We start from the raw sequence: 20,793 nt of genomic DNA on the forward strand, positions 1-20,793 counted from the left end.
TAAATTGCTGCAAATCTGAGTATAGGGTATGATGTGGAGACACAAAACACACAGGGGTGAATAATTTTGTTTTCAGTCTATAGTCAAGCAGAACTTTTTGTGCTTTGCTTTGTGTGTTGCCATGTGTGAATGACACCCAGCGGTCAAGGAGATAACCCTAACATTTTGAACCACATTTTATACGTCTTGTTTCTTTATGGATCCATTGGATTCATGCCGTTTGTTTTGAACCTGTAAAATGCATTTCAGTTAAAAGGGGTTTTGACTTCCAGTGTCTTGTGTTCTTTGCAGGTCCAGGGTAGAATGCCGTCTTCTGTCAGGGTCTCAAAACACTTTAAAAATCAAAACATATGGGCTTGACCAGGTGATTCTAAACATGTGAAAAATCGCTGATCATAAATCTTTGGGAGTAGCTGCTTGTGAGAGGAGCAGTTAAAATTAATAAGAGCCATTTTGTTCCTCCTTTTGCCTTACGGTTTCCACCTGCTTGATGTCCGCTATTTTAAATGGTAAGCCATTTTGGACAGGTGCCAATCTGTTTGTGCCAACACACTGATTACTTGCAGGTACATGGGCTGCAGTGTGTGTGTGTGTGTGTGTGTGTGTGTGTAGAGTCCCATCACCCACAGAACCTTCTCATTTATTTATACTCTCTGCCTTGCTATAAAGTGCACACAGAAGTCCACATTTTCAGGCGCTTCGTCTACACATTAGGAGTGTGGATTGCAAATGCCAAGCATCAAGGGAAACAGATGTTTGAGAAGTTGGGCCAAAGTTAGTTTAAAGTTGAGGCAAAACATTACTGAGATGGCAGACTCTTTATAGTTTGCGGTTTGGCAGGCATCCAGTAGGGAATTCATCTATCTGTATGAAAAATCAATGGTTCCTCTCGCCATGAGCCTAACAAATGTAGAGGCCTGGCACATAGATGACCGTGTGCTGTTTGCATTTCTGATTTGTGAATGGACTGAGTCCCAAGAAGGAATGCTTGGCAGCACATCCAGCAATTGCGAATGCCAGTTTTGATCATGCCATATAGATTTGGCTGAAATGCCAAGCACTGGGATCCAATGGTGTGGAATATGAGCTGGAGGCATTCTAGGAAGCAAGAAGGAGAATGACTTCGCTGTGCTTGCATATCCTGGGCTAGTATCCAAAGACCTGCTTAGGCTCACCAAAGGTGTTTGCACTGGATCAACGAGTGTTAAAACAACAAGACTGAATTGCCCATCACTATGCCATGTCACAAACTGCTTGAAAGTGTTGCGTCAGCTCCAGAGCAATTTGCCATGTGGCAGTGACTATAGGAGACAGAGCTGCAGTTGGAAGGAAAGGAGTGCAAGAGCTCCCTTTAGACTTGCAGAATTAGTTTTCACAGTTCTCTGAATACTGACCCTGTAATGGAATCTATAAAGGTGAAATCATGATACAGGAACCTCTGTTCAGATCGAATGGTAGAACTGAAATTTTCTCTAATGCAATATATGAATAAGGCAGCTTCTTGGCTGAACTATTTAATTTTGCACCCCCCCCCAAACAATCTGGGAACTGTAGTTTACAGAGCTACAACTCCCAACACCCCTATGCTACAGTTCCAACGATTCTTTGATTTTCTTGATGGGATGTGCTTTAAATGTAAAGTGTGTTTGCAGCTGGAGACTGACCAAGCATGTATGAAAATGACTTTTTGGTTGCTCAGTTTATTTGTAACTCAGATAACTGACCTAAGCGGGAAATATCCGCAAGAACAAAACATTGCCCAAACACACTAGCGCTTAGGAAATCTGCTTAGGAAAATTGTGTGTGTGTTCACCTTGTGGAATGACCAGTCTTATCTATTATCGCCACAATCTGAACTGAGCAAAGTCTGTGCAAGTCTTTGACCAAGTAGGTCCTGGTGGAGATTTGGTTGTACGTGATGTTATTTATTCCTGTGAAAAATGCTGTTTAAATCTCTATAATGCATAAGAAGAAGAAGTTTGCTTTTAAGGTTTCATTACAAGCTGTTACGCCACATTCTCCATTATAATTGTGTGCATATAATCACCCCTGTGTTCATGACCTTTAGCTGCACTGATGAAGCTAATAAGTTAGAGGGAGTTGTCTCAAGAGGGCATTATAAAGGTCAAATCAAAACCCAACCTCTACTACAGCTAAGCATCGTGTGCTTCAAAAAAGTGTCTGAAAGTATCCATAGTACAGTGGTACCTCGACTTACGAATTACTCGACATACGAATTTTTCGACTTACGAATGGACATCCGTTGGCGGTTTTAGATGGGGTTTACTTGACTTACGAATTTTAGATGCAGTTTACTCGACTTATGAATTTTTCTGAATTTTTCGTTTCCAAGGCATTCCTATGGGGAAATCGCTTTTTTCGACTTACAAATTTTTCGACCTACGAATGTGCATTCGGAACAGATTAAATTCGTAAGTCAAGGTACCACTGTACTAGAATTGACCATTACATGCAGGCATTTTGGAACTTCTTTTAACAATGATTCAGAGATCTGCTTAATTGCCTTTTGCCATTCAGGCAGTTCCACAGCCCTCTGAAGTTAAGTGTTTATGGTCCCTATTGATTTAGGAAGTGTTTAGATTAGGATTCGTGTGCATGTTAGCTGAGAGTCCCTGGTGTTACTTGTGGTATCTCCAGTTCTTTGTGGCTTGATCTGTTTCCATGTGTGGTCTTTCTAGAACTCAGACAGGAGTCATTCTTTATTCAGCTCAGTATTGCTGGTCTCTAGCAGAAGGTGTTGATAAGGATGCTCAAAAAGAGTCCAGGCAAAGACCTGTTGCCTCAGGTCTTTCCAATTGTCAGTATGCTTCAATAAGTATATATTCTCTCTTCTAACTTCATTGTTTACCTCAGAATTGTATTTTGTTGTCCACACCAACAATAACAGAGGCAACAGTTTTCCATTTTGTGTGAGCATATATCTTCCTCCTGCTGCTTTAGACTAATGCCACAGTAAATTAGTTAAGACTTCAAGGTGCCACAAGAATTTGTTGCTTGCTGCAACAGACTAATACAGACTACAGTGGTACCTTGGTTTAAGAACAGCTTAGTTTATGAACAACTTGGATTAAGAACGCTGCAAACCCAGAAGTAGGTGTTTTGGTTTGTGAACATGTTGAGTGTGTTCCATTTGTAAATTGAGTCCCCTGATGTTATGGGAAAGCACGCCTTGGTTTAAGAACGCTTTCCTTTAAGAATGGATTAAGTTCGTAAACCAAGGTACCACTGTAATTGTTTGGCATGAGCTCACTATAAGCTATTAACATGATTTTACTTTCGATTTTAATAAGGAAGTTGAAAAATGGTGCTTCCTTCTCTGTATCATCAGAACGAAAGGGACTTCAATGTGTTTTTTCTTCTACTTAATTCATATTTTTCACATGAGTGTTCACTTTAACTCTGAGATGTTCAGCATAAAATAATGAGTTCTACAAGATTTCTTAAAAGCTGCTGCAAATGCTGAGATGTCTTCTGAAAGTAGTAAGGTCAAGACTAACTTCATTTTTCATGAATTTGCTTCTCTGATTTTTATTTGCATTAAACGAGGAGAGGGGAATCATGCTCAAAGAACAGGTGTTTGCTTTCCCTTAATTTTATGGGGGCTTTCTTTCTTTAAGCATATACAATGTAGAAGAACTGAACAAAGGCATTTTATGTAAAGCTGTTTCATGGGTAAATAATTACTACGTGGTGGCAGGTTTCCTCCTCTTCTTCTTTTTTCTTCTTTTAATCCAACCACCACCACCACCCCATCTGACCTCTCTCAGCAGTCACCTTATTCTTGACTTTGTTTAATTAACTCTGCTTTCCTTATGTTGGACCAAATTATTGCCTTACAGGGGGAAATCATTTCAGGAAGTGCCAGGAAATACCCCACTGATTGCTTTTTCAAAAGATGTGCCACCCTGCGAAGCCAGCAGGAGTTGAGACTAACCATGCCTGCTGATGGTCTAAGTTGTCCATGGAAATGTTGCAGATCTCTGGCCACCCACAGAGAGCTGTGGCAGTCACTCTGAAGTTTAGTGTTTCCTGAGCCTCCTACATTTTGCCACACACTCATCCCCTTTACCCCTTGGAAATGAGAGAGATAGAGAATCATAAGTTTGTGTGTTTAGATTTATATCCCCTATACATTCCAGGGTCTTTTTAAAACAAGGTGATAAGATTTAATGTCCCTTTTATTTAGGTACACAAAATAAAACCATTGGTTTCTGAACAGTTAGCATATGCAGGCCTAGAAATAATCCCACTTAAATCTGAACACACCAAAATAATGTTGTTGTGTAGATGCTTATGTGTTTGTTATATTCACACACACGTAACTAAGTGGACTCTCAAATCTACAGTATTTACACTAACAGGATTAATTTTTTGTTAATTTATCCACAAAACAGTAGTGGCAATGAAACTTAATCCTAAATGGTGGTTTAGTGTTACATATTTGACATGAATGTAACTTTCTTTAGAGGGGAAATCAATGTCTGAAATATAGGGAAAGTATTTTATTATCTTGGAAATTAGGGAAGGACTCTGGCTTTCTTGTGGGAAATAGTTTGTACAGTGGTACCTCGGGTTACAGACGCTTCAGGTTACAGACTCCGCCAACCCAGAAATAGTACCTCAGGTTAAGAACTTTGCTTCAGGATGAGAACAGAAATTGGGCGGCGGCGGCAGTGAGAGGCCCCATTAGCTAAAGTGGTGCTTCAGGTTAAGAACAGTTTCAGGTTAAGAACGGACCTCCAGAACGAATTAAGTTCTTAACCCGAGGTACCACTGTATTTGTTTAGCCATAACAAAACATCAAGAGCATTGGGATTTGAACCATAAATTTAGCCCTTCATAAACAGCCTGCCAGTGCAAATGAGGTATAATTGCAAAGCAACATAGTTTTCATGGTCAAATAGCAAAAAATATAGAAACTTGGTAGGTGTGAGAAATATTTGTTATGAGGATCTTTATAAAAAGGACATTGATGTAGTGAACAATGTGGAATGCTCTCCTGAGGAAAACAGGACAGGTTTTTAGGCACCATACTAAGACATTTCTATTCATTTAGGCCTTGGCTAACTAATCTGGCCTCTATGGTGGTACTAATCTTTTAGTGGGGTGAGTTGGACTTCTCCTCATTATTATGTTATTGGATGAGCATTTTAGTTATATCGTATTATGCATTGCTTTAAATATTCTGGGGTTTTTTTTTTGCTTTTATCTGTTGTATTTTATCCTGTTTAGTCACTTTGACACTTTATTTTTTGTAAAATGCTACTGATACAGTGATGATAATATCCTCTACAACTGTTTTAGAAGCCGAGCAAAAGCACTTTTCCAATAGCCTTTTGTCATGACGGCCATCCAGAAAATTACAACTTGAGAGTAAACTAGCACAATATTTTTAACTGCAGCTATACAATAGCTGCTGTTGCATTGGACCTGACATAAAATAGATTTAGGTGTGCCCTGTTGTATCACCTTTCATGTAATTCAGAAGGTTTTGTACTTATTTACCAAGGTAGGACCTGTCTGCTTCCCACCCCACCCCCACCCTCCAGAGGTCTTTGCAGTTAGCTGAGGAGGATGGGCTCTTGGAAGTGTTGCCTGTGCAGACAGTTTGTTCAATGAGGACACGAGAGAGGCAGTCTTGGTCACTCTTCTGTTTTCAGGCGCTACCCAGAGCTCCAGCAAAGCAGAATTTAGACAGATGACCAGATCTTTAACTCAGCAACATCTGTGCCAGCTGTATCTCAGAGCGGAGGGAGTTCCAAAGCTGGGGTGCCACTCCCGAGAAGGCTCTCCCTTCTTTAGTATGATCAGTTTTGAAACAAAAAAATTGTGTACTTCTTAAAGTGGCTGAGATGACACTGAGCTTTCAAATAAAAAATAAAAATAAAAATGCACCTTTATGCACTACAGGCATGAAATTATTGACCAATGCATTTTTCTTACAAAGGCAAATTGTCTTAAGAATCTGCAGTAGTAGTGGCTGTTCAAAATTTATCCCAATTTCCCTTCTAATGCGATCGGAATACCAACTCTACGTGTTGAAGACTTCCACAGTGCAGCTGAAAGGCATGTAAATACAAGCTGCTTATTTGCAAGGATCTTCCAGATTTGCAAGATGATTGCTATGGAAACCACATAATGAAAACCTTATAACCATCTGTGTTGCTTGATGGATTTTACTGCATAGCTCAGCTGTTTGTGTTTACTGTTGCTAAAAGTATTGAGTAGAATATATTAACCCACAAACTGTTGTTATCTAAGGTATTAATTAATATTGTGCAAAGACATGGTGTCTCTTAGCTAGCATAGCACAATACAGTGCTTGTTTGTGATTAGCCATGTTATTAATAAGGGCTAATGGAGGTATCTTAGTAATGAATACTAGAGCTTTTGATGGGAATCTAAGATGGAATTGCTTACTTCAAATACATTTTTATCTTGGGCATAACCAATCTCGTGACAGAAGCGCGCTCTAGAAAGCTAACTTGGGACGTTAACAAAACAACAACTACCTGATATGTTTTTTTGCTTTTTGTTTCAGTTAACTGTATTCGTAGCATTCCAGTCATTCAATTCCATTATATGCATTTTGTGCACACTTTTTGCATGAAATACATGCTTCTTAGCACATTCACCAGTAAAATATGCATCTTGTATACCACTCTGAGTTCTTTTCTACAGCCAAGTGGTATATACAGTTTATGCACTAAATAAATAAAATGTGTGTTTGGTCTGCCAAAAATGCATTGCAAAATCTGCAAAAGTCTGCAATCCAGCTGGGAGCTACATTCCAATCTGCAAGCAAATTCTGGAGTATCAGATTGGGTTTAGTCTATTGCAAAAAGTGGACCATACAAATTCTTTCTCCATCCATAGTCACAAGATATTTCTACTTGTCTTTCATGGTAGTTTGGCATCCCTTTTTATAACTATCCAGGAAGATGGGCTTCATGCATCTGATGAAAAAAGCAACATAGTCCATGATCTGCTGGCCTCTATCAAAATTTAGATCATATAATTTTTCTCGTAAGATAGGAAGAGACCTATTGTCCTTTATGTAGTCATCTACACATCCTTGTGTTGATCTGAAAACCACCATCTATATCAGGATGTTGAGCTCATATAATCCCTGATTTTTGACGATTGTGGCAGGGACGAGGCGAGTTGGAATGTAACATCTGAGAAATCTGCACTGATTTGTTGAAAAGTTGCTTAGGGTGAATTGGGGCAGTGGAGGAGAGGGCTAGATCATCATTTTTGAAAGACTAGTCTCCTTAGTTAAATTCAAATAATTGGAAAAGTTTTTACCCTCTCCGGTTCTGGAGAAACTTAAAACTGGTGAGAACTGTTGGCCCTGATACTGCAGTAGAATAGTTTTATAGGGTTTATTAGGAAAAGCTTTTCCCCTCCAGTGCTGCATATTAACAGATGCTTATGCAGTGCAACATAATTAGGAACAGTGATACCCAGTGGAAAGGAGAGATAACTAACAGGGCACGTTTGTTCCTTGGATATAAGCCATAGGATAAGAGTGCCTCCTGGTGCCCCTAACATTATATAGAAAGGCATTTCTTTTCTTATCTCTGTGTGTTGTTACTTAGCCTTTTAAAATGCGTGGTAACAGGAAACTGTATCCACTCTTCAGCATTTCCCTAGCACTTTCCCTCGTATGAAGTGATGTCATTTTATTTGCACAAAATCTTTATCTAGTGGTTCCCTTGCCCTTTGGCCACCCAGTGAGCTTTGTGGCCGAACGGCAATTGCAAGTGGGTTTGTTTCCAAATCCCAGGTCAGCATATTGGCCCCAGCTGAACCTTGAACGTGCTATGTCAGTCTAAATATGGTTTCCGCAACAGACCTACCCATACCGGCTTTTTTGTGGCGCCTTGTGCCAACATAAAATCTGTCTACATTGGATGGTGGAATTGAGATCTACAAAGCTGCTATGTTGAGTAAACTGTGCCCTTAACATCCAAGCTACAATTGCTGCTTTCTGTGGGTAAGCAGCACATAACCAGCCTCTAAGGGGTGGGGGGTGTTGTTGAGCAGGTATTATGAACTGGTACTCTTTTCTTTTCTTTTTTAAATACCCCGCCCATCTGGCTGGGTTTCCCCAGCCGCTCAGGGCGGCTTCCAACAAAATATTAAAATGCAATAGTCTATTAAACATTAAAAGCTTCCCTAAACAGGGCTGCTTTCAGATGTCTCCTAAAAGTCTGGTAGTTGTTTTTCTCTTTGACATCTGGTGGGAGGGCGTTCCACAGGGTGGGTGCCACTACTGAGAAAGCCCTCTGCCTGGTTCCCTGTAACTTGGCTTCTTGCAGCAAGGGAACCACCAGAAGGCCCTCAGCACTGGACCTCAGTGTCCGGGCAGAACGATGGGGGTGGAGACGTTCCTTCAGGTATACTGGACCGAGGCCGTTTAGGGCTTTAAAGGTCAGCACCAACACTTTGAATTGTGCTCGGAAATGTACTGGGAGCCAATGTAGGTCTTTCAAGACCAGTGTTATGTGGTCTCGGCGGCCACTCCCAGTCACCAGCCTAGCTGCCGCATTCTGCCTTCCATGCATTTGACAAGTGCGAAACATGTCTAAATAGATGAGTGGTCTCATGGCTGCTAAAAATCTCTATTCATCAGTTTGAAATGAGAAGTCACTAGCATGCTGTCACCCAATTTACTTTTTTTTTTTTTTAACTCCTCTGTCAATCCAGGAGTAGTGTTGTGTCATGAGACAGTGTCCGGTAGCTGTGGTAGGGTACGTAGGGTTCAACAAAATGAATCTGGGTGCAGAGGTTGTAGTGATAGTTAAAGCATCCTCGTGATCTGAAGTAATTGGGGTACTTCTGAATGATGGGGTCTTCTTACCCCTGAAGCATTAGGTATGTGTGTGTTATGTGCACACTGCTCCTGGCATCCCGGGCTGAGGCTTATGCAAGAGCAGCCACGGTGTCCCCAGATGTTGTTGGACTACCACTTCCTTGAGCATTGACCATATTGACTGTGGCTGATGGGAGCTGGAGTCCAACAACATCATCTGGGGACCCCATTGGCTAACACTACCCTAAAGGTATGGTTGGTTCCTTATTGAGTTTCGGGCTTGGTGTAAAGATGCAGCCATGTTTAGGGAAGTTTTTAATAACTGATGTATTAATGTATTTTTAACCTTCTGTTGGAAGCTGCCCAGAGAGGCTGGGGAGATCCAGCTGGATGGACGGGGTAGAAATAAATTATTATTATTATTATTATTATTATTATTATTATTATTATTATTATTAGGTCGGAATACTTGCTGTTTTGTTTTCTGAGTTCTAGGATTTCTGCTGTGGTTATGTTTAATCAATTGGGCTGTGTTAAATAGAATAAAATGCTTAAAATGGTGTGAATGTGGCCATAGTTTAGCAGCAGCTAAATTGCTTTGAGAGTGTATGAATCAGTGGCACAAAAAAAGAGTAAATTAGTTTCAACCGCTTTTGCTTTGTTTTTTGTTTTCTTAGAACTCATCAAGCTTTTAGGCTTTCCCTTTTGAAATGAAAATGTTACCTCATGTTGACTTAATTGCATACTCTCTTATGTGGTGAACCTTGTTGCATATGGTGATACCTTAAATTTTATCAGGGAGAACTGTGATTTTTCAAGCCTGTCTCCTTGATGCGGGTTAGGCCCTGCCATATTGTAGCAGGCTAAAGCAACCGCCTTCAGGGAGCACAATGGGGCCGTGGCAGTGTGGGGAATAGAGAAGGGTCAGGAATGAGTTTCTGAATTGGTCCACTGAATTGGTTTTCCCTCAGTGCAGAGGGTGCTATGTGAGCTCTGCTTCAAGCGGCAAAAAGGGGCACAGCACTGCCTTGATATACTACTAGCTTTCACTGTACGAAGGCGAACTTAATGGCAATATGGTGGCATTGTGAAAACTATGTGAGAAGTATCGCCTTGTGGGGAACTTCATTACATCAAAAACCTGTGTCAGCGCTGGAACTAGAGAAGCCAACCAATGATAATGACGCTTCAAGCTGCCTTCTCTTTCCTTCGGAGGACAAGGATTGGATCTGAAGGCGCTCAAGTTATATTTCTAGTTCAAAACTAGGGTGTTTGTTTTTAAGAGGGACATCCAAGTGCTTGACCATATTTCAACCCTGCTATGTGTGCTGACTTTGTGGCCTCCTTGACAGACAAAATTTACTCCGCCTCAGCCACACTCTGTATTTTCTAAACTGTCGTGGGCTATAATTCCTGTAGACTAACATGTTTGTTCAACGTATTGCTTGTGTCTGCAGAAGAAGAAGAAGCACCGGCCAAAGTGCCAGTGAAGGCTGAAGAGTCAAGGAAACCGAGCCAAGAGAACCTTAGCAATCCTTCAGGTACCTTTTGGATTCCCAGCCTGTGTTTTGCCTCCATTGCTTTAGGTTTACTTTTCGGTGTTTGCCTATCGCCCATCCCAGCCCTTGGCACAGATAAAAGCCTTGAAGTTTCTGAAAGTTTAACTGATTTCTTATGGCAGGAGAAAGGTGTTTGTGTGTGGGGGTGGGGTGGCGGAATCTGAATAGCACCATTTAGGATGCATGAAAATCGCTTGAGAAGGATTTATAAAGTAAGCCAATTTATACAAGGTATTCCTTCCTGAATTACTTTGTAATGACTCAATTAGCTTTCATTTCTTCACAAAGGAGATTTAGCTGCATAAATTAGCTTATCATCATTGAGGAAGTGTCACTGCTAAAGGACAGTTTATAGATACAACATGCAGTTCCTGTCAAACCTATAAGAATGTAATATAGACATCTGTGTATACTTTGTGCTTGAGCAGAACAGACTTCTGTCATTCAGAGACTAACAGGGGACAACAAGTTGCCCAGGGGACCGGCAATGTAGACGTCTCTGAAAAGGTCATCTTGACACAGGCTCTGACAATCGACCCACAGCTCTGTCTTCTTTGATAAAAATCAGATAAACTTAAGACCACTAATTGATCTGCAGCCTGTTTAAATGTTGGCCATGCATATCTTCATTGCATATGATTATACCACAGAAAGCAAATGAACTGGGCTAAGAAATGCCGTTGCTCGGTGACAGCAGAATGGAAAAGTGACGGCAGCATAAAAAAACCCAGAAAAGGACAGCGGTGCTCGTGAAGTGCCGTGAAGAATGGCCTCTCTCCACTGTGCCTTGGCAACTTGCCCCGTGCAAATTAACACTACATTCGGGAGAGCAGGGTGGGGACTGGACACTGCATATGAACCCTTTGGGTAGGAGCTGCCTTCTTTGCTGCCCTTAAAAATCAACTTAACTTCTACTTTGGGAGCTCACTCTTTTGCCACTTTGAGCTAAGTGTTGTTTTTAACTTTGAAAAACCAGAACTTGTTCCTTATCAGGACAGTTCTTTACACCCCAGACACCAGCTGAGCATGTGGCTCACTGTTGCAGCTGGGCCCTACAAAGGAATGAGCCCCAGGGTTATCTTTCTCGTCATATTTGCTCCACATCATTCTTCCACTGCTGTCACAGAAAGGGTGGACGAGGAGTGTGTTCAGGAAGTGTCTTAGCTGTGCCCTTCCTCATATAGTGTGTGGAGAGGAAACAGGCCTGATTTCCGGCCTCTCACAGGAAGCTATCTGAGCAGCTTGTTGTAGACAGTTTGGGTTTGGGTTTGCCGTGCACAGGAAACAAGGGGGTGAGTCATCAGATGTTGCTGTCAGAGCGGACCACTACAAAACAAGCATTAAAAAAAAAAATATTCCCAGCGTAACCTTGGCAACAGGATCACGGAAGCTTTCCAGTAAATAGACACGTTCCCAAATTAATACGATGTAGGCCAGCCCCATTTCTCAGCCATTATAAAGTGAGTGCCAGAATCTTTTCTAAAACTGTAGCCTCTCCTCCTATACATTTTTACTCATAAGGAAGTCGCAACAAGTTTGACAGGGCTTACTCCCTGGTAAAGGTGAATCTTCAAGTTGGAAAAGACTCCTCCCTGAAACCCTGGAGAGCCGCTACCCATCAGGGCAGACAATGTTGAGTTGTGTTGTAGACAATATTGAGTTGGTTGGACCCAATGGTCAGATGCCTGGACTCCTAGGGATTAGAACCTTAGTAAACTTTGAACACAAAGCAATTTGATAATAAAGTGCCATCCCTTTCACATGAAGGCTGTGCTAGGCAACTGCCATACCACAATTGCCTCTTAACTTCTAGGCTCTGTGTACAAGGATGTTTGTTCAAATGAATCCAGATAAAACTCCCAAGTTCTAAAGTTAAAAGTATGTTTCTAGAACCCACAAAGTTGAAGAATTTTAAAGGTGCTGGCCCTAACTTGAATGCAATCTATTCCTTGCAGTTGGATTATTTTGAGAACCTTTTAGGATTTCTTCTTTACATTTGGGTTTGTGTTGATGTGAACTATAGCGCTCGGAACAGTCCAAAGGGATTTGACAGTGTGAAAGGATGGGATTAACATATTTGTTGCAACATGTGGCCAAATTACCTTTTCTTTTTTTAACATTAGAAAGCCCTGCTGGATCAGATCAAAGGCTAATCCAGGATCTTGTTTCCCACAGTAGCTTCCAGCAACAGGGCATAAAAGTGATAGTCTTCTTGTGGTGTTACCCAGATTGAAATAGGTCCAGATAATGCTTTTCCCAACTAAGCTGTCCCGTAAGCATCAGTTCGTCTTATTTTCTGAACACTAAAAGCTGTGGTTAATGTTAAGTTATTGTTTGATTAAACAAGCTACCTTCATAAACCATGGTTTGAAGTTGGCTTGTTTTTAACAAACCATAGTTAAGATTAAGCGCCATTTGTCAGGTTCAGTCAACACAACAAGCTAGGGTTAATCTAAATCAGTAGTGAACATCTTGTAGGCACAGCAGAGGAGCATGTGAGACCAGCGCTTGCCATGATTCATTTTTTAAATGCTAAACTACAGTTTAGTGCGATGTCTGTGTGATTACTTTCTGTTGCCTGTCCTAAACCTGCTGTCCATTTCATTTTCTGGCTTCAGGTTCTGATCTAGTTATGAGAGAGGATGAGAAATTATGCTCACTATACATAATTTTATTAACTTCTGTCATTAACTCCCCATGCCTTTTCCTCCCCAACTACCCTCCACAATGCTTTTAGCTCTTCCTCACAAGTCTGTATGTGTATATATATATATGGGGGCAAAATATTCCCCCCCCCACTTGCTAAGTCTTTAAGGAGTTGAAACTTTAATCTTTCCAAAGTGATTGTAACTTACAAAGCATCCTCAGAGCTTTTAACTCCCACGTCAGAAATTGTACAAATGTCCCAGAGTGGCAGTTTCTGCAACAGCTGTGCCCTGACAGTCATGCAAATTCTATGCAAATGATGGCTATTGCACATAAATAACAGACAACGTAGTTCACGTTTCCAGCAGTCTCTGTGCTGAAAAAGTGACCTGCCCCCACCGTGAAATATTACTGTTTTTCTTTGTTAGCATGGTCTTAAATTTTTATGAGCGAACCTATAAATATAAGTGCGTTTCATACAATATCCTTGAAATAAAGCACCATAATAATTATTCCCTGACGTGAAATTCATTTCAAGCAATGGTTCTAACACTTTAGTATGGCAGTGACTTCTGATCCTCTCTGGACGGTTAAACATGTAACGCTAGAAGTTTGTTTGTTATGTAGGGTCGTGAATTGGCAAAGAATATTTCAGCCTTACTGCGGATCACATGACATGAACTTGTTCTAACCTTACTTAAGAATGTAAGATGTTTTTCACATTAAAACACCCCCCCCCACCTTCCAACAATAATATATACAGAGTTTTCTATTTGTATACCTGTGTGGCTTGAACAACCAGGCACCATGTGTTGACCACAAGCAATTCCTTACTCATGCTACAGTCCCCTCATGGACAAATGTGGGCAAAGGCTGCGATCCTGTACACACTTCTCTGGGAGTAATTCTCACTGAACTCTGGCCCTCCTGAGTAGACAAGCATAGGTTTGCAATGTCAAATCCTGTTAACGTTAAGGCTGTAATGCAAATAACTCTACAGCCGCCTAGCCCGCTTGGTCTTTGGTTTTGGCACTGAATTCTAACTCTCTGTCAGAATTCAATTTACTGAGAGTAATTTTTGCATTCCTAATAGGTAAATGCCTTGAAATCTGCGTACAGAAGGATCATTATAAGCATTTGACAGCCGTATCCAAAATCACCTTAAAGCATCATAAAGGGAGGAACAAATTTAAAATAATAAAAATTTCAAAATGATAAAGCCGCAGTTAATAATATTGTTACATTCATGGAGCCAAGTTTAAATTTAGTTGAACTAGATGACCCTCAGGGTACCTTCCAGCTCTGTGAGTCTATGATTCTGTATTCTGATTTCAGATAAGAACTAGTTTATCAAGACATATATTGATCTCAATATCAAACCCCTTGTTCATTATCTATCAGTTGTACAGGGGTATGCGGATATACCCTTATCTGTATTGGTGTTCACCTAATTATAGTAGGATAGGATTCTTCCTCCTTAAAATATTGTAGGTTGAGCATTTTTAGTTATTGGTGTTGTTTTTATCTTTTCGATGTTAATTCGTACGTACGCTTTTTGCAAGCGTGCATCGCTGTGAGACAATTTGTGTGGTAAGCAGCGCCAGCAGCTCTAGAACCCTGTTGGGAATGATTAAATGCAAGATAATAAATGCAGGCGTTATCAAGCTCAACCACCTTATTTTTAAGACTCTTATTTTACTAATTTTGGTGAGGCGGGGAATAGGAACTACATTCCACAAATCAGATTCTCTCTCCCCCCCCCCTCTTACATTTATAAGCTATTAAAATATCCTAATGAAATATGATATAGGTATTTAACATAGAACAGGCAAATTGCTTATGGGGGTGGGGGTGGGGGAGAAAAAAGAAATGGCTAAAAATAAGTGGTGCATGCACAATCCCACTCATTGTGCAGACTGCCACCCTGAGTGCCCTCTAGCGTTTTGCAACAGAAGTTAAGCTGTTTCTGTTTAGAATTCAGGCCACGTGATGAAGATGGAAATGCTGCCTCGAGTCGAATGCAGATCGGGGAAACATCTGCCTATGACTTTCCATGAGCTGAGCTGAATGTAGCATTGGAAGATATTATTATGACATCTTAATACTGGAGGGGGTTAAATGTAGATCACCGTCATGATTAGAAAACCGCACCGTTTTCTGAAATGCAGTGCGCAGCTTCTTCTTTTTTTTACACAGATGTGATAACCATTAATTATACGCGATTATATGTGGAAGGATATAAATAATGATTTTTGAGTTCTAATACCATGAATGTGTCGCTGGATTGCTTTTGTGGTTCTCTTTTGTCGTAATCTGTAACAAAATGAAGACTGCGTTCCCTTAATCCGATTAAGTTTGGAATGCTTATCTCTGAACTGAAAGATGCCGATTATTAGCACACTTGCATCTGTTGCGGGTCTTTGTGAGCATAATGTTCCCTGCTTGCCTCATCGGGGCTTCTTGCATTCTTGCTGTATTAAACTCGGCCGATGCGCTTCTTACAGAATCGCAAAACAGGAAATAGCTTCCTGTGTTCACAGAAGCTTCCCAAGTATTTCAACCGCATGGGATTTCTGTGCTCCAGTAAGTGCTTCTCTGTATGGCAAGCATATGACAAAGCATTTATTACTGTGTTATGGTGGCATTACAGAGCAAACAGTGCTAAAACAATCAATCAGTTAATGGCCTGTATGGCAGTTTGAACGCAGCACATTCATTGTGCTTATGCTCTTAGAAGGATGAGTTTACGGTTGTAGTGTGTGTTGCATATTTAGCCGGAACTTAATGTCCTAAGCTGGTGCTGACACCAAATATTTTTTAAAATGCAACTTCAGCAATGTTAGCTCTACCGACATGACAATATTTCAGCTTTAGCCCTCAAAAAAGGGAGAAGTTTTCAGAGGGGAAGTTTGTCTTTTTTCAGGAGAAAGACATGGAGAGCTGCAAAGTGCTTGGTTTGCCCTGTTGTCACAGGTTTTCTTAATGTTAGCAGCAATCTTACCCCTATTCTATGGGAAAACATATAGCAGCTTGCGTGAAATAAAGTAGCAGGTCTGTGATGTGCAACTCCATGGCAATAATTTGTTGTTGTTGTTGTTTTTAAAAATGATAAATAAATGTGACTACATGTTTGACGACTGCAAGAAATGGAACTTGTTTTTCATCCTTGCTGTAGCACTTACGAGACGAAGGGGTGGTTTCCTGTGACAGAAAAGAAAGTTGGAAAATGTTTCTCGGTCGATGTTTGGTTTTTTTTTTTTTTAGCGGTGGTGCATTTGTAACCTTGATAACAAAACCCAGATCACATATGCTGACAAATCTAATGTATTCACCTCTTCCTTCCCCAGGCAGTAAAAAAACCGATTATGCTAATTTCTATCAAGGTATGTGGGACTGTACTGGTGATGTTCCTGATGAGCTGACATTCAAACGTGGAGACGCTATCTACATTCTCAGCAAGGTACTGTATCCTACCGAGAATAGATAGGTAAGAGGAGATAGCTGAAGTAAAAAAAAGCTTGCGGCTTTCAAGGGTGTCGGGAAATTGGCATTTCCTTTACATCCTTCGCGTTCCGTCAGAAGTTCCTTGCCCATTAATTATTTTGTCAATGGAATGTAATCACATCTGAAGTGGTATTGTGCAACAGGATTTGTCTTTAAAGCATGTTTATCTCTGCTTCCCTCGGAGACAATGCTCTTAATTGCATGTAAAAGTTAGCTTTGTCCACTACTGTGTGCGTACACGTTACATCCTTTTCCTTGGCAGTTCTTGCATGTGCTGAACTCTGAATTTTTGGAATTGTTTTCATATCACAGTTTTGGCCTCGGCAGTAGCCAGCGGCTGTGTGTGTGTGTGTGTGTTTACAGATTCAGTTGACTTTCACTACATTGCTTCCCCTCCCTCTCTTTTCTGTTAATCACTGTGCAAAAGTGCAACCCCCCCCCCACATTTACTGAAGGAGGCAGAATTAACGTCAGTATGCATCAAACTAATATTTCGTTCTTACAACATTTAACTATTTTGGAAAGTAGACCACTATAGCAGCGCCTCTAAGTTGCAAACACAATGGGACTTTGTTTTTGAGCCGTGTACGGAATTATGCTGTTAGTCTCGCTTAAGGGTCGTTTCCCCCCTGAATTCCTCCGCAAATGAGTAGACCCCTTTTCCAGAAAATGTTCAGTTCTTGCTGTGCAGAAGCTAGAGGGGCAGCCCTGACATTGAGCCACGGCTGTGGCCTGGACACCTGGCGATAGTTTGAGCAATTGCGTATCGAACCCCATCCTTGCTGTCTGTAGAGCTGGCAAGCCAATGTTCATGGTGTACACTTGCTAGGGTTGCCACCTCTTCCTGTATAATACAGGATTGTCCCATATTTCAATGTAAAATGTTGCATCATGTTTTGATACAGTTTTGCCCTGTATTTCAGGTCTTCTCCCCCCCCTCTTCCCCACCCCAAGTTAGAGAACCTCTTCAAATGCATATTTTTTTTAAAGGGTATGTGAAAGGTCATGTATTTAAGCTCTGGGTTGCCAAGCACAGACAGATTTACAAATTTGTGTGTGTGTGTGTGTGTGTGTGTGTGAGAGAGAGAGAGAGAGAGAGAAAGAGAGACAGACAGACAGACAGACAGATTCCAGAGGGGCCATTGTGATAGGCTGCAGTATATTGTAATGGATTGCTTTGAAGTCACTTCAGCACCAGATGAAAAAAAAATGCCTCCCAACCGCCCCGCCCTGTCCTGTCCTGTATTTTGCCAGAACAAAAGAGGCAACCTTACCATGCCTTTCCCACGCCTGTAAAGTGCAAAGTATTTCTAATTAAATAGATGTGTGGTGTAGTGGTTAAGAGTGGTAGACTTGTAATCTGGTGAACCGGGTTCGCGTCTCTGCTCCTCCACATGCAGCTGCTGGCTGACCGTGGGCTAGTCACACTTCTTTGAAGTCTCTCAGCCCCACTCACCTCACAGAGTGTTTGTTGTGGGGGAGGAAGGGAAAGGAGAATGTTAGCCGCTTTGAGACTCCTTCGGGTAGTGATAAAGCAGGATATCAAATCCAAACTCCTCTTCTTCTTCTTCTTCTTCTTCTTCTTCTTCTTCTTCTTCCTCCTTAGAACTAAGCGTACCTCTTTTGCTTCGTCATTGATGTAAGTCATTTAACTTAATAATAATGATTTACAATATCTCTGTTGCATGGCTGCCCTCAGAACACTATGAGAGCTAGGTCATCCTTATTCCCATTTTACAGATGGGAAACTGGTTCTTTCCCAGGCCCACCTGCTAAGTCCTTGGCGCAGGAGGAATTTAGCTCCCCTAAATCCAGACCCAGCATAACTAATCCACTCTTTTTGCTTTGTTAAACGCAGTAGCTAGCTTCCAGGTGTGTGGCCGTGCTCTGCAATCCTGTCCATGCTTTTCTGGAAGTAAGGCCCATTGTATTCCAACAGAGCTTGTTCCCAAGAAAGGGTGCACAATTGCAGCCGTACACTTTTATTTTATAGCACTGTCTTAATGTACTTTTAAGTGTGTTAACTAACATGTTAAACAGCTACAGCTCTTTAAACATTCGTACAAGGAATTGCATCTTGATTTTCACCAGTCAAATTCATGGTTCATTTGACCCAGAACTGAAAGCATTCCACTTTGCAAAGAAACACAACCTGCCTTCTCTTTCCCTTCAATCCTATGTAGTATCTTGATTCAACTACCTACCTGCCTACCTACCTACGTATCATCTATCTATCATATATCCATCTATACCATGGGTAGGCTAACCAAGGCCCGGGGGCCGGATCCGGCCCAATTGCCTTCTAAATCCAGCCTGCGGACGGTCCGGGAATCGGCGTGTTTTAACATGAGTACAATATATGCTTTTATTTAAAATGCATCTCTGGGTTATTTGTGGGGCATAGGAATTCGTTCATTCCCCCCCAAATAATATAGCCTGGCCCCCCCTCAAGGTCTGAGGGACAGTGGACCGGTCCCCTGCTGAAAAAGTTTGCTGACCCCTGATCTACACCTTGGTTTTGATCAGTTGTAGCTGCTCCAGATCTATGGAAGTTTTATGTTCAGAATTTGCCCCTCCAATTTCCCAAAGAAATTTGATGAAAATCCAACATGCTTTTGACTGTTGCAGCTTTTCCAGCAAAGTGAGGTCTCTAGTCAGCATTGAATGCAGGGACTTTGCAAAGTAAAACACAAGGGAATAATCTGCCTCTACTGTTTAAGGTCTAACTGACTGTTACCACCCAGACAAAGGGTTTGTTAAGAATATAATCACAGTAAAATATAATCCGCAACCTCTTAAGCTGAAGGACTTGAACAAATACTTCTTAACCCTCTAAATTGGTGCTTTAGCTTTATGGCACTTGGATGATTCTTTGGCAGTTTTTTCTTTTTTAAAGAAACATTTTTTTTACACCATCTAGTGGTTGAAAATGAGAGATGCAGGTATTGGGAGACGCTAATGCCTGCAGTTCCAAAATGGTGTCATAAATTTCAACTTGTGGCTTGATCTCAGCTATTGCTTATTACTTTCTGATCGTATATCAGCTCCCCCTTGACATTAATCCTCAGGAAATCTTATTCTGCTGATAAGGAATTAAAGGTAAGTATTATATGTTGTGGGAAGAATGCCGTGTGAGCTGAAAGATAAAGTACTTGTGAAGGCAGAAAGCATTTCAGCACAGGAAATTTAAATAACAGCAGGGCCAGTTATGAAACGAGCCGAAACACACCTTTGGTGCTTCTGCCAGTAACATCTTTGTGGGTGAGCAACAAAATTATTTTTCCTAACCATGTCTTGACAAATTCCTCCCTTCCCTAAAAGATATATTTGGAAACAACTTCACTTTAAATATGGAAACAGTAGGATCTTATGTAGGTTTTGAAACTGATTGCACACTTCAACTTTTGACTCTCGTTTGTGCATCTTGTTGCTCATATCTTATTGCAAACAGTGGCAACTGCAACTGGACACAAGACTGGTCTGAAATACTTTTTAGTAGTACGGAGTTTTATATTCTGTGTTTTCACATATATTTCCTGTATGTGTAAAGTTTGCAAGGTTATAGTCTCCTCCTTTCCCTATCATCTTTTTTGATTTTAAACTTAATAGCAATATTACATAGGAGCATTCTGACTGCACACAGACACCCATACATTTCTGATCTAATGCCCAGTACCATAAAGTGTTGTGTTGTTAGTTAATACTTTGTGTTGCTTTATCCTGACTTTTATGCAAGAAAAAAAAAATATTCATGTGGTTTCCTACCTCCATAATGTTTTCTGTTCTTTACAGGACTGAGGATTCTAAGAGGGGGAAGGATCAGTATTCACTTTTGAAATATTGTAACTAACTTTTTTATTTTTTTAAAGGAATCTTTCTCCCCTACTTTTGGCTAAATTTTAAAACCAGGTTTAAAATAGGAATATAAATTACAATGTAGGTTTGGGGGACCATAAAAGAACATTGTTTTTAGAATAAAAAAACTTTTCATTCAGAAAAAGATTGCTTGGTACCAGATCCTGTTGTTCTTTTCACAACCTACGTGCTCCACAATACCTGCAGCACGGACTGTTCAGCTTTAAACATAAACTTTTAATAGAAATGGGCAGGTCTTCATTTTGCTCCAAGCCTTTGTTAGGGTCACTGAGACCCACATTATAAGGAGGGTGTGAGCTATCTTGCTATGAGATAATTTCATATTGTAGAACGGCATAATTTCATGTGCCAGGTGCAAATGATTATGTC

General features: G+C 40.8%; 1 protein-coding gene across 1 annotated transcript in view; it reads left to right on the forward strand.

Annotated features, from left to right (window-relative positions):
- The window catches only part of SKAP2 (src kinase associated phosphoprotein 2), a 101,951-nt gene that overhangs the window by 70,947 nt on the left and 10,211 nt on the right, over positions 1–20,793 (forward strand). The window contains exons 10-11 of the mRNA XM_033165256.1: positions 10,297–10,380; positions 16,392–16,504. Of these exons, the coding sequence (XP_033021147.1) occupies positions 10,297–10,380; positions 16,392–16,504 (197 nt within the window). The remainder of the gene's footprint in view (positions 1–10,296; positions 10,381–16,391; positions 16,505–20,793) is intronic.

This window comes from Lacerta agilis, chromosome 12 (genome assembly GCF_009819535.1).
Source record: "Lacerta agilis isolate rLacAgi1 chromosome 12, rLacAgi1.pri, whole genome shotgun sequence".
Lineage (NCBI taxonomy): Eukaryota > Metazoa > Chordata > Lepidosauria > Squamata > Lacertidae > Lacerta > Lacerta agilis.